We start from the raw sequence: 13,773 nt of genomic DNA on the forward strand, positions 1-13,773 counted from the left end.
CTCATCTCTCTCTTTCTCTCTCTTTTCTTCTTTCTTCATCTTTCCCTCTCTATCTCTTGCTCTTCCTGTCATTTCCCTTTCTTTTTCACCAAGGTTTCCTTCATCCTTCCTTCTCTTCTTTTCTCATCTCTCTCTCTCTCTCTCTCTCTCTTCATCTTTCCCTTTCTATTATCTCTTGCTCTTCCTCTCCTTTCCTTCTTTGTTTTTTAACCTTTCTTTCTCTTCTATTCTCATCTCTCTCTCTCTCTCTCTCTCTCTCTCTCTCTCTCTCTCACTTTTCTTCTCTCTTCATCTTTCCCTTTTTCTTGTCTTGCTCTTCCTCTCCTTTCCCTCTTTCTTTTTCACCAAGCTTTCCTTCTCTTCTTTTCTCATCTCTCTCTCTCTCTCTCTCTCTCGCACTCTGTGTATGAGTTGTGAACATATTGATGGTCTCTTGGCTGGTCTCCAGTCTGAGCACCTGTGCAGCAGGCTGTGTTGTGTTGATCAGTGAAGCCTGACTGCTGTGCTGTTCAGTGATGTGTGTGTGTGTGTGTGTGTGTGTGAGAGAGAGAGAGGGAGTGCTACACTCACTGGGCTCGGCGTGACAGCCGTGCAGAGGCTCCGCTCCAATCCCCAAACCGTCACCATGGCTGCCAGGCCTGATCCGGCCCCGCTCCAATTCCCCCCCAAACGCTCCCTTCACTTCTGACTCCTTTCCCTGGACCACTCGTCTAAATCAGCTCGGAGAAATGAGCGCCTTGCAGCAAAAAAAAACAGAAAAGACTCCAGCAAGCTTGCAAATGAAGTGCTCGGGATGGGGCCGTGCCGTTTTCGAGAATTTAAAGGAAAACGAAAAGGCAGAAGATGCCGACTCTTCACAACAGTGGGATGGTTTTATTTCTGGATTCATCTAAAGCCCCTTGGTATGGACCCACATACCCACATGGTCTAGTTCAGTAGTCCTCAATCAGCAATGGGCTAAGTGTGAATACCAGCCTGAATCACTGGAGATTGGGATCAGATTCACCAGGATGAGGCCTAGTCAATTCCCAGGAAGTCATGTTCCTGGGAATCCCGTACATTTACAAGGGAGAATGACTGGATCTTGGTTTTTTCACACGTTTGAGGGGAAATGTGGCACTAAAAGTGTGAGTGTCAGCAGAAAATGTCCTGTACAGGTCCATCATTGTCCTCTAAAGGTACAGACAGTGTCGGTGTCCCTGCCTTGGCCACTTGAAATGTTCAGAATATCTGCAGGACTGGTTTTCCACACCTCTGAGGGTTGGACCCTGGTCTGAGTCGCAGTCCCAAACACTTGTCAAGGTCTGGGCTCTGAGAAGTGTTTTCCACCGCATAGCATCAGCTCGCTTTTCCTCTAGCGCAGTTCCCCCATAAAATGGAGGCAAAACCCCGTCTCTAATGGGAACTGGTGGCTTTGAAAACATGTATATCCATGTGTTTCATGGCTCCACGCCCCAGCTCCAGAGATATCCTTGTTGTTCGTTCAGCTTTCGCTGGAGTTTTTTTGTCAGCCACCGATCCAAGGAGCGTTTGAGCCTCTTCCAAACACCACAGTGAAATCTTATGAGCTGCTGTTGTGAGTCGGATAAAAAAAAAAAAAAAACAAGTGTCTCGTTTGTGCTGGAGCTTTTTCTGGTGATTGACAGGTCTCTCTGGCCAATCAGTGCTCTGCATAGTTTACACGTCACATTTATTCCCTATCAAAGCTGTGTCATATCGTATTGTTCACAATAATATTGTCATCATTTTAAAAACGATATAAAAAATTTATATCATGATAATAGTGATATTCTGACTCACTTACGTAATGACATCATGCAGTTACCCGGATTATGGCCTACGTTCTTTACACGGTGAAGTACGGTGGAAAGTGGCTCTTTTTGGAGTGATTTCATTGTCTGTGGGTCCTACCAGGAATCATTGGGCACAAGGCAGGAATACACCCTGGAGGGGGCGCCAGTCCTTCACAGGGCAACACACACACACATATTCACTCACACACTCACACTCACGGACACTTTGGAGTCACCAATCCACCTACCAACGTGTGTTTTTGGACTGTGGGAGAAAACCCACGCAGACACAGGGAGAACACACCAACTCCTCACAGACAGTCACCCGGAGAAAACCCATGCAGACACAGGGAGAACACACCACACTCCTCACAGACAGTCACCCAGAGGAAACCCACACAGACACAGGGAGAACACACCACACTCCTCACAGACAGTCACCCGGAGGAAACCCACACAGACACAGGGAGAACACACCACACTCCTCACAGACAGTGACCCGGAGAAAACCCAACCCACGCAGACACAGAGAGAACACACCACACTCCTCACAGACAGTCATCCGGAGGAAACCCACGCAGACACAGGGAGAACACACCACACTCCTCACAGACAGTCACCCGGAGAAAACCCACGCAGACACAGAGAGAACACACCACACTCCTCACAGACAGTCACCCGGAGGAAACCCACGCAGACACAGGGAGAACACACCACACTCCTCACAGACAGTCACCCGGAGGAAACCCACGCAGACACAGAGAGAACACACCACACTCCTCACAGACAGTCACCTGGAGCGGGACTCGAACCCACACTGACATATTCACTCACACACTCACACATTTTTAGACCGTGGGAGGAAACCGGAGCACCCGGAGGAGACCCACACAGACACAGGGAGGAACAGGTTCCCTATGGGAACAGCCGGCAGTGGAGCAAATAAAGTGCTCTTCTAGAGGTTTGGTGTTCTAGAGTTTAGAGTGAGAAAAGCCCTAAAGACACTCCTGCTCCACCAGGCCGTGCTGGAATGTTTTATTTTCGGGGCTGTAATTTAGTGGAAGCGGATATCCGAAACCCAGCTGAAAATGATAACTGATAGGTGCTTCCTGATTAAAAAACATTCCAAATATGCCCAACTTATAATTAGTGCATTGTAAAGTGCTGGCGTACTTGAATAGCTGGGAGTAATTGCTGTTTTAGTGGAGCTGGGTGGGTGTGCTTGTGGATTGTGAAGGGCATTTGGGGCAGTGTTAGTGGGCTGGGAGAGACTCCCTAGTGTTTATTGGTGGTTGAACAGACACACACACACTCACTCTCTCTCCCACACTCACACTCAGACTGACCAAACTATTTGTGTAATGCCGCCACCCAAGAAAGCCCGAGCCATACAGGAAAACACGTGTAATAATGCGGCAGGTGGTAAACCAGCGGCCTGCTGCCAAATACGTACAAACAAATGACCTGGTCAAGGTTATGACACGTCAAAACAAGCAGAAACACTGGTTGGCTGGCCACTTTGTACGTGCAGTCCCTAGATCTTACTGTTCATCACTTGTCAGGACCAGGTAATACACTATAGCAGCGATATAACAGAGTACAGCACATGATATCAGCACAAACAGCAGCTAGAGAACGGTACTGTGCCTAAAATAATCCATTAAAATGACAAACGATAAACTATCAGCGTTCAACAATGATTTAATAATTATATTAAAACATTTAATAAAACTACACAATCCCAACATCCTGACCTAGAGTTATAGGATGCGTTTAAGGTTGCATTGGTGATCACAGTGCTGTGAAGGACTCACGATCACACTCTGCAGCGCGAGCCAACGCTGGGCCACTGCACAGATTGTTAATTTCCTTCACGAATGTATTTCCTTTTATAAGCGTTCCAGCCCTAAATCCCCGGTGCCTCTTAAAAACTCCAGTAATATGCTAAAACGTAACACTAGCATGTCTTTTTTTTTTTTTTTGCGCAGACTGGTCCCTGTTGCTGTGTGTGACTCATATTCACACACTTCATAAATCCCTTTTCCCATGACTCTTAATTCAAAAGAATCCTATTAGCGAGATGTGTGCATTTTAAAAAGCATTAGGAGCTGCGTGCCCCCACGTTGTTGAGAAACGAGCCATCTCCACACACACACACACATACGGTCGTATATCCAAACGCAGCAACGCTCAGTGACCCAAAGGCCAGAGGTCAAAGGTCCCGGAGCGCTGGGGAAGGATGGAAGGATGGTGCGGGGTTTGGACTCAGATGAAGCAGGTGTTGCGAGAGGAGGTGCGAGAGCTGAGTAAACTCTCCCTCGCCTCTAGCCTCCATCTGAGGAAACAGGATAAGGGGCTTTAATTGAATTTCAGCCCCCCCCTTTTGTTCAGGTCTTGAGATGCAAAGTCTTTGTGTCGCCCCTTCTCCCTTAAGAGGATGAATTTGTGAGCTTGAGGATTTTGACCTCATTTTCAGAATAGGGGAAAAAAACTAGTCAAATAGAAGAGCCCTGTTGTTCTGGTCTTAATGCAAAATAGATCTCTTCTTGATATGAAAGAGGAACCCCTCCTTTACAGACGACCCCCCCTCCCCCTCCCCCAGCAACGATGAAGCACCTGCATATTCAACAGATGCCTTAAAAAGGATGCTGTAATATCCCTGTTATTTTGCGCTGGGAAGAGAAAAAAAAATCCCTGCTTTGCTCGCACCTAATCCTCGGTGCGCTGTGGGGCGCGGAGAGTTGCCGAGGGCAACAAGCTATGACAGATCTCTAGCAGCGCTGAGGGTTAGTGAAAGCAGCCTGAGCCTCTGCCTGAGTGTGCAGCGCAAACAACAACAAGTGCAGCTTCAGGAACAGCAGCCCTGGCTTAAACAGACCCCCTTACAGCTGCTGTAGTGATCCAGGTGTTTCACCAGCATTTAAAAACACAGTCTGGTTAAAAAACTAGGTGTCCACTAGTTGAAGTCATGTGATTGATATGCCCATTGCTATGTGCCATATCTGGGGATCAAAAATAGTTTTAGTCAGCTGTATTATTGCTCAGTGCAGTATTATTAATTTGATTATCTGTGATGTGCACTACGTAGTGAGTAGTGTGCTGTTTGGGACGCGGCCCAAGCTCCTCTCAACTCTCCTCTCAACTGACACAGGTGAACAGAGCTCTGTTTACAAGCATTCATTCATTCATTCATTCATTCATTTTCTGTAACCCTTATCCAGTTCAGGGTCACGGTGGGTCCAGAGCCTACCTGGAATCATTGGGCACAAGGCGGAAATACACCCTGGAGGGGGCGCCAGTCCTTCACAGGGCAACACAGACACACACACACATTCACTCACACACTCACACCTACGGACACCTTGGAGTCGCCAATCCACCTACCAACGTGTGTTTTTGGACTGTGGGAGGAAACCGGAGCACCCGGAGGAAACCCACGCAGACACAGGGAGAACACACCACACTCCTCACAGACAGTCACCCGGAGGAAACCCACGCAGACACAGGGAGAACACACCACACTCCTCACAGACAGTCACCCGGAGGAAACCCACACAGACACAGGGAGAACAAATCCACCTACTGATGGTGGATGATGAGTAATGGATCACAAAAGCAGCTCCATCTCATCCCAGTGGTATTAGATGTAGCTCTATCACAGCTGAGAGCTCAGATTCACGGCTCCACTAGTTCACTCCTGGCATTAAGACCCATGGGCAGCTGCTCTCCAAAGTCCCATTACATTTCACTCAATCTCATTCTTTCCTTCAGAGACACCTATCACCTTTATTAGCAGTTAGTTGCCAAGTTAAATTTTTACATGGGGGTGGGGTTCCTACCGGTCAGAGAAGCATCGCAGTGGGTGAATCCCATCACGTAATTTAACACCTACCCCTTGTTTTCAAGTGTTATCGTGCCCCTAGGAACTGAGTTACAAGTTGTAGTTGTTAAAATATCCATTAGAACACGATAAAGAGCAGCGCTTTGGCTGTGCTTTGCTTCTAGTCTGCAGCGATATCTGAGAGATGCTGCTGGATTTGAGTTAAATTTAGGGCATCACATGTTTTCAAAAGTGTTGGGCAATCTTGTGTTATCACCCACTCCTAACACTCTGATAAAAAAAAATCATCCAGTTCCACCTTAAATTTTACAGTAGCTACAGGCACTACAAGGTAATTCCTTCACCATTTAAGGTGGAACTGGGAATTTACTAGGTATCTACCAAGATTTGCGCATGTTACTGTTGATGCTTTATGCTTGTTATGAAATAAAGGGACGTGAAGCATTAAAACTACATTAAACTGATATAACACTGTGGTTATATTCAAAAGACGTTCATCGGTCTTACTTTGAATTACAGCCCTCCCCCTCAGCCTTACCCCACTTTCCCCACAATAATAGACACTCCAACCCTAGGCCAAAGAGAGGGGTGGGGTTAAGGGGTGGGTTGGGATTCACCTAATTATTTTGAAGCTATTGTTTAAAGGTGAACATAACACCTTAGTTAGTGTTCGTTAAAGAGTTGTCCCCTACATTACCTCTTTTCTGATTGTGATTTTAATTCTGTATGAAAGAAAATGTATAGGATTATACCTTGCTGAGCTAAGAAGGGGATTTTTGTGACATGTCCTCAGTGAAATAACAAGCCTAGAGCAGTGAATCATTCTGCTGATCCAATAAAAACATAAGCCTTCCGACGGATTAAATTAAGCCTGATTTTATAACGTGACCTCTTATTTATCGCCTCTGTTTTCAACAAATTTGACTCCGTCGTAGGTTTAATTTTGTGTGTCGTCGGCACAGGTGCCGTTTGGTATTGACCCGTCCCGTGTTTGTGTGTGTCACGTTTGCGGAGTGATTCCGGCCTCTTTCTCAGAAGCTCATCTCCTCTAATGGTGCCACAAAATCCAATTTTCATACTCCTATACATCACTCCATCAGCATCGCCCCTGTACTATAACTATCACTCACGTCGGCCCCTCCGTCCCCTTCCACTTTTCCACTCTGCCTTTGTTTTCTTTATTCTCCCCGCCTTCGTCTGAAGATAAATGGAGCTCTCCTGGAGATGGTCCATTCAGCCGCATGGTCAGGGGGGGGGGGGCTGGCTGTAATGTCGGAACCACACGTCTCCGCTCTAATCCCCGCAGCCTCCCCAGCACGAACAGTCTTTAATTTATTCGCCTGGTGCTTACCGTTTTCTACGTTTCTTTAATGTCCGTCCAGTTTCGAGGGAGTTGTGAGGCCCACCCCTTCGTGCGGCGTCTCCCGGTTGTGAGGGAGTTTCTGAAGCCTCATTTATGTGGTGACTGGGACAGATACGATTACTCAGATGATAAACTGTGAAAAAGTTCCGTTTGAACGTTTCATATCATGTGCGTTCTTCCTTTGCCTCTCCAGAAAACACTTCCAGACCGCCCCGCCCCGCACTAGGCCCGATATTTCATAAAACACCCCACACACACTGCGGATCTTCTGTCTCATGTTCAATTAAGAAACTGCTCTCCAAAAGTGCTGCGTTTATATGGGACTTCATTGTTGAGGCTTGCATGGCCTCTGTAGCTTTGTGGATGGAGCTGCCGTCTAAAATGAAGGACAGTTTCTGTACTCTTATGAGAGTGAAGGAAAGAGAGAGAGAGAGAGAGAGAGAGAGAGAGAGAGAGAGAGAGATGGAGTAAATGAACCTGGCTCCACTTAAAGAACTCCTTTCACTCAGCTCCTCGAATCTGGGCTCGGACGAGGGCTTCAAAATCAATAAGAAACAAGCAGCCCAACGAGCAAAAAAAATGGCCTCCTCTCTCTCCGTCCTCTCCCTCTCCTCTCCTTCTGATCGATGAGGGAAAAAATTGGGCTATGATCAAACCCGTCAGGCTTCCGGCCTCTCACGGCTCAGCGCTAGCCCCGTACCGCGAGGTAATTAATAGATGGATCGGCTGCCGCTGCCACCGTGGCGTCCCCAAAGTGGCGGCAAAGGGGGCGGAGGTAATATTTATCTAAATTCCAATTACCCCCGTGTGAGCTGTTTGATGTTGTGGCAGGGTCAGCACTCTGCAGGCAGCGGGAGCTCTCTGCATTTCAAACACCCGTGACTGAGAGAGAGGTAGGGGGACATCTCCGCCCCGCAAGCCGCCACCTGGACCCCTGGCGCTGGCGGAAGTCGGCTGAGGTCGGCGTGTGTGAGGGGGAATCAGGTGACAGGGCAGTACTCAATCCTGTAACGACTCCTGCTGCCGCTGCCGTTTGTCTTAGTCTAGAAGCACAACTTAATCACCTTGGTCTCCGCAGGCTTCCAGCAGCATTGTCTGATATGTTGTCCATCTCTTATTCGATAGGGAACACAACATGTTTCACTGGTGCTCTGGTCCTGCATCTACTCTACGTAGCCTCAAAACCTACCAGATGACGCCCTGGTAGCTAGAAATCTGATGTGTGAGACTGGGCACTGTCTGCCCAATGACTCTGGCTTGAACCGAATGCATGCCCTGGGACACTTTAATGAAGAAGACTAGAATATTCAAGTCTTATAAACCAGACAACATCAGAGAGAGAAGTATGCGCAAGCTGTAACATGTAGACGAGACATCAATTATAAATGTGGTTCAAGGAAAAGGTTGGAAAAACACCCGAAGGAAATAACAAACTTGGAGTGGAAAAACTGCTGAGGAACTCATGAAAAAGCATTTTAATTAGAGGATTTGATGAAGTAGCCCATAGACTGGCGATGTGTTTTACTCATTGATGGATTTACAAAAGAGCCTGAGTTCTCAATTGGTGCTTTTCCACTGCATGGTCTGTGTGTTTTCAAAAACACTCTCCAAGATGGGGATTTGTGTACCTCTTCAGTGAGGTACATAAGTCATTAAACTACCATTAAACTACAGTGTACATGCAGCTAGCACTTGATTTCAGATTCCCACATATGAATAAATATAAATGATGCTGTATTAGAAATATATAATGCACTATTAAGATCTAGATGCAGTAATATCGAGACTTGCGTAGTACACTACATAGAAAGTATGGAGTGATTTGGGATTAACATCTCTGTATTTCTCCGCCTCGTGGTATTTTGACGCCTAGTTGTACTCGTGGACTGGCATGATAATGCAGCCCTTTTCGTATTTGTCTGGATGGGGATATTTTCAAAAGCGGAGAAAACCAAATTGCATGAGCTGGGCCTCAGCTCGACTTTGCCTTTTTCATTAGGTAAATTTGGTACCTGGTACTTGAAACTGGGTACTTTTCACTCCCTGTTTGCTCGTAGTTCCAAGTGAACTTTGGCCCTTTGACTGGCCCAAGTGGAATTGTCACTCTATGCCCTGCAAAGCAGACATCCAGCACATCATAACCAGAATCTCAGTTTAGCAGTCACGTTTGATTTATCCTGCTCAAAATGGCTTCTCGTGAAATCATGCTGTGGCCTTTCAAAGAAGTTCAAACGCTCTTTGCGTTGGTGCCAGACGAAAGAATCCAGTGAGAGCTGGATGGTGCAACAAGGACCGCAGCGCTGTGTTCAGTCCCTAACAACAACAACAATACACACGAATACTGTTGTGGTTTCCAAAGCCTGCAGTTCCCATTTGCGACAGCACAGCTACGTTTTTGTGGGGAGGAGCTGCAATAACGGTAAACTAAGCAGGTACCTAGTTCCAAAAACTGAGTAGAGTCGTGTAGAGCCAGGTAGTGTAGGTACGATGCAGTGGGAAAACGCAATATGTTTACCATGTGAAGATTAAAACAACACAATAAAAAGTCCATGCTGTTGGTTCCACTGCTGTTTGGGCTTTCGTTACTCTACAGGCTTTTTGAAAAAATGAAAGCACCTGATGTCCTCATCTTTTCTCAGTTTGTAAAGCATGAACCAGTTTTGGCATTCCTGTATTTGTACAGTGTTGAGCAAATGCCTGATCCTTTGCTTCCAACACCCGCGAACCTTCTGAGAGCAAGGCAGGATAAGTTTACCCAGATTTCTGTAAACAGTGGAAAGGTCAGGGGAAGGCTGGTGCATTTATTGTGGGTAGAGCAGTCTCTGGCTTCTGTCGTGATGGCAGACTATTTGGTTTAACAGGCCCAAGCTGGAGTGGGACTCTCCTGTGTTTTGACTTGCCCTGAGCGAAGGCCACTTGGTGTCAGGCTCTGGCAGAAGTACCCATGGAGACAGGCTCCGTCCTGTTTGTTTCCCCCCCATAAATGGAAGAGCTTAATGAGTAGAAAGCCTTCTGGGTCACGGTGGATGACCCGAGGAGGACGTTTGCTCCGTAGGAATGGTCTTAAACACTCCCCCCTCACTCTCTGAAGAGCTATGAAAGGTGGCGCAGGCGCCAGCGGCAGGGGCATAACTTTCCTTTCTGCATGACTGATGCCTGCCTTTGACATGCCCTTTGTTGCTAAAAAGACCTTTATGAGGCTTACGCAACTGTTACCTCCATGAACAGCAGCACGGTGTACTGTGTATTAATGACCCTGCCACAGGGTCGATGGCGTGGAGAATGCAGGCGAGGGCTCTGAAGATGAATTGGTCTGATAAGCTGAGGCGCTGTACTGTAATACTGTGTACAGTGTATTAATTACCAACTTCCAGTTCCATGAAATACATCAGTGTATACAGTATGTTAATTAACACACCACAGGTGTGCAATCGCAGGATCCATTTACCAAACCGTTCAATCTCATCCTGCCACGAAACGACGAGAAGGATACAGATGGCAACAGTTGGAGATAAAGTCATGTGATAAGTCACTGTGTTGAGAGCAGCTACGCAGATGACTAGGGTTTATATTTCTGTTCCCACAACACTTCATTTCAGTTAGGATTCTTTATAAACGTCGTTGTAAAAGTCTTTTATAAATGCCCCAACTATTTCACTGGGGTTTAAAGTGATGATTCAAAAACATTAAGAAATAATTACACCCTAATTAACAGCTAACACACATTTTTCAAAATTGCCAAAATGACGTTTTTATTACGGTCAGTTCTGCCTCTGCACTGCCCCCTCTGGTTAAATAATGTGAGGAAGTCCCAAAGCGTGATCACCGGTCACTTTCTAATCTATCAGCCAGTATTACTGCCCCCTGACGACGCCCACCCATGCCATTCTCATAAATATGAGAAGAATACAAGCTTTTGAAACTGAAGTGGAACCCAGCAGGTTCCCATTACTATTTAAAGCAACACTAGGTGGCATTTGTACCTTAACATTACAGCTTCAAAAACATTGCAATGGTTCACTGACCTGTAATGGGGAGAATAGAGCCTCTGTTGTTGCTTTTCCAGGCTCAGCACTGCAGAAACTGGACTATGTAAGTTTTGGAAGAGGGTAGGTAACCTGAATTAGTCTGCAGCTGTAGGGGGAGCCCATGAGTCAAAATACCAAAACTTGCCTAGTGTTCCTTTAACAAGAACCGAAGGCACTAATGTAAATGCAGCGACTGTTTCCGTAGTAGTGTAATATAAAATATAGAAACAATGCATTAAATGTTTATAGATTTTTACTAGGGCTTCAGCCAGGCTAATGCTAAGCTTCTATTCTGTGTTGCTATGAAATACCTCTGAGTATTGCCCTGTAGGTGATGCCTGTTTTGAATTGCGCTTATGGAAAAGTCAACAAGCAGCAAACTAACAAAAGCAACAGCAAACTGGAAAGCTGCTTATTTAGACACTCTCTCATTGGATGGAACCTGCATGCTAGGGTCGTTAAAGTTCTCCTCCAAGCATGTTGAGCTCCAGAGACTTTGCGCTGCCGACAGTTTGAACAGAAATGGCTGGCTTCTTTGGTTTGAAGTTTGTAGCTCTGTGTGTTGACCAAATTGAGGAAAGAAATGTTAGAAATGTTAATCATCTGGAATCTGAGCAGTTGAACCGTCATTGTGCATCACGATGCATCACGAAGCGCCGATGCATTTTGACACCTCGTTGGCTAACGGCTGCCAGGCGCGACACTACAGCTGGTGGCGCATGCATTGACAAACTGCGCCGATCGTCGGTCAGACTCCGAAGCCTTCTGTGCCGCTGCTGGTTGACTCATGTGCTCCGGCTTGGCCGGCGACTTGTGACACCCAATATGGCAGCCTTCGACTAATTGATGCCACCTTGTCAACACTAATTACAGCGAGTGCGGCTACGAGGAGGCAGCTAATTAACCGACTAACCATGTTTGTCACTTCGGGCCGACCCAGATATTTAGGACGAGGCCCAAACTCGAGCATCTGGTCTTCTTTCCTCCAGAACCTGCATCTCCTCCTTCTCTCCCGCTCTTCCTTTTCCCCTCGTCTTCGTATCTGTTTCAGCATTAATGCGGTTTGCTTAGGCTCTCATTGCTGCCTCTTGTCGCTCTTCCATCACTATTGATGAGGACGGAGGCTGCTGCCTGTTTGTGTGTTTACTGGGGGAGGGAAAATAGGTGAGCTGCAGTTGTCAGAAGCACTCTTGCTCTTGTTTTCTATTTTTTTCAGGTTTGCTCTCACTTTCTCTCCCTCCCATCACTTCAAAGATGTTTTGGATTTGACATTTTTAGAACTCCTTTTTACTGAGCATGCTCACTACTCTAATTATCAGCGCAAGGAGACAAAGGAGCCGCTAATGATGAAGCAGTGGGGGTTTTTTTGTGAGTGTGTACGCGGGCGTGCACGTGTGTCTCCGTGTTGTATGGATGTGGTGTCATTAAAATGTATTTATTTTAATTTCTCCTCTAGATCCTAAGCAGTAAACTGAATTTCCGTCGGAGTGTGTCAGCACATCCAAAGCCTCTTTTCTGGGTCAGCTAACATCGCGCAAACTTCTGAGGCGAAGGGGCAAATTAGTCTGCCGTGGAAAATCACACGTGTCAGGGAAGCAGCGAGAAAATGAAGCGGCGAGAACAATCCCTGCGTCCAACCGCTCCGAATCTCCTAACCACGAAAAAATGGGGAAAAGCACATTCACCTAAATCCATTTTCTCTTCCTCTCTCCTTTCTCCTTAGATCCGAGTGGACGGCATCCCCCCGCCTTCCCAGAACGCCCTGCTGTACGAGACGGTCGCGGTTTCCGAGGGGAACCCGATTCTGCGGGACATGGTTTTCAGTCCAGATTATCAGTACATCTACCTGCTGAGCGATAAACAGGTAACATCTGCTGCAGACGGCGTCAGGTCCACAGTGGTCTGGCTCCTGACAGACAGGGTGCAGAGCGTTAGCTGTTGTTTAAAACAGGATGTCCAACCGTGATAAGGACAGTGATGACAAACGCACGCTGCTGTTTTGTGTTCAGTATTTCTCACTCCTGGGTTCAGAGTGCTCGTTCTAAACGCGGAAGAAGAGAGAGCTAATAAACTATTTTTACCGTAGTTCATCAAAACAACCAAATGTTTGAAATTGAATCATTATTCAGATTTAACGTAAACATAATTTAATAACATTTTTATTTTTAAAATAGTAGTGTCGCAGTCACGCAGCTCCAGGGACCTGGAGGTTGTGGGTTCGAGTCCCGCTCCGGGTGACTGTCTGTGAGGAGTGTGGTGTGTTCTCCCTGTGTCTGCGTGGGTTTCCTCCGGGTGACTGTCTGTGAGGAGTGTGTCCGTAGGTGTGAGTGTGTGAGTTAATGTGTGTGTGCTGCTCTGTGAAGGACTGGGGCCCCCTCTAGAGTGTGTTCCCGCCTTGCGCCCAGTGATTCCGTGTAGGCTCTGGACCCACCGCGACCCTGAACTGGATAAGTGCTTACAGACAATTATATTAATTTTTTTATACAGTATGTGAAGTAGAGCTTCTATTTATGAAGTCATTTCAATAACAAAATAAATTAGTTTATGTTGTTATGACGATATCAACCACAACAGACTTCAGACTAATGAAGATGCCCTGATGTAAGCAGCACAACTATAGAACGTATTTCAGGCAGCCAATCAGCAGTCTTGAATTTGGAAAAGGGTCATTAGCGCATATAAAGAATGTTATATAAAGTCTTGTATTATCAGTCTTTACTGTAAGTATTATGTGTGTTTATGTTAAAG

The 13,773-nt window shown here is 46.4% G+C and overlaps 1 protein-coding gene across 2 annotated transcripts in view; it reads left to right on the top strand.

Moving 5' to 3' along the window:
* Nucleotides 1–13,773, top strand: part of plxna3 (plexin A3) — a 587,367-nt gene that overhangs the window by 71,735 nt on the left and 501,859 nt on the right. For both annotated transcript variants that reach the window (XR_010795288.1, XM_066643219.1), the window contains exon 4: nucleotides 12,749–12,889. Coding sequence is in view for 1 of the 2 variants with exons in the window: in XM_066643219.1 (XP_066499316.1) it covers nucleotides 12,749–12,889 (141 nt within the window). In the remaining variant the exon portion in view is untranslated. The remainder of the gene's footprint in view (nucleotides 1–12,748; nucleotides 12,890–13,773) is intronic.

Source organism: Hoplias malabaricus, chromosome 14, assembly GCF_029633855.1.
Source record: "Hoplias malabaricus isolate fHopMal1 chromosome 14, fHopMal1.hap1, whole genome shotgun sequence".
Taxonomy (NCBI): Eukaryota; Metazoa; Chordata; class Actinopteri; order Characiformes; family Erythrinidae; genus Hoplias; species Hoplias malabaricus.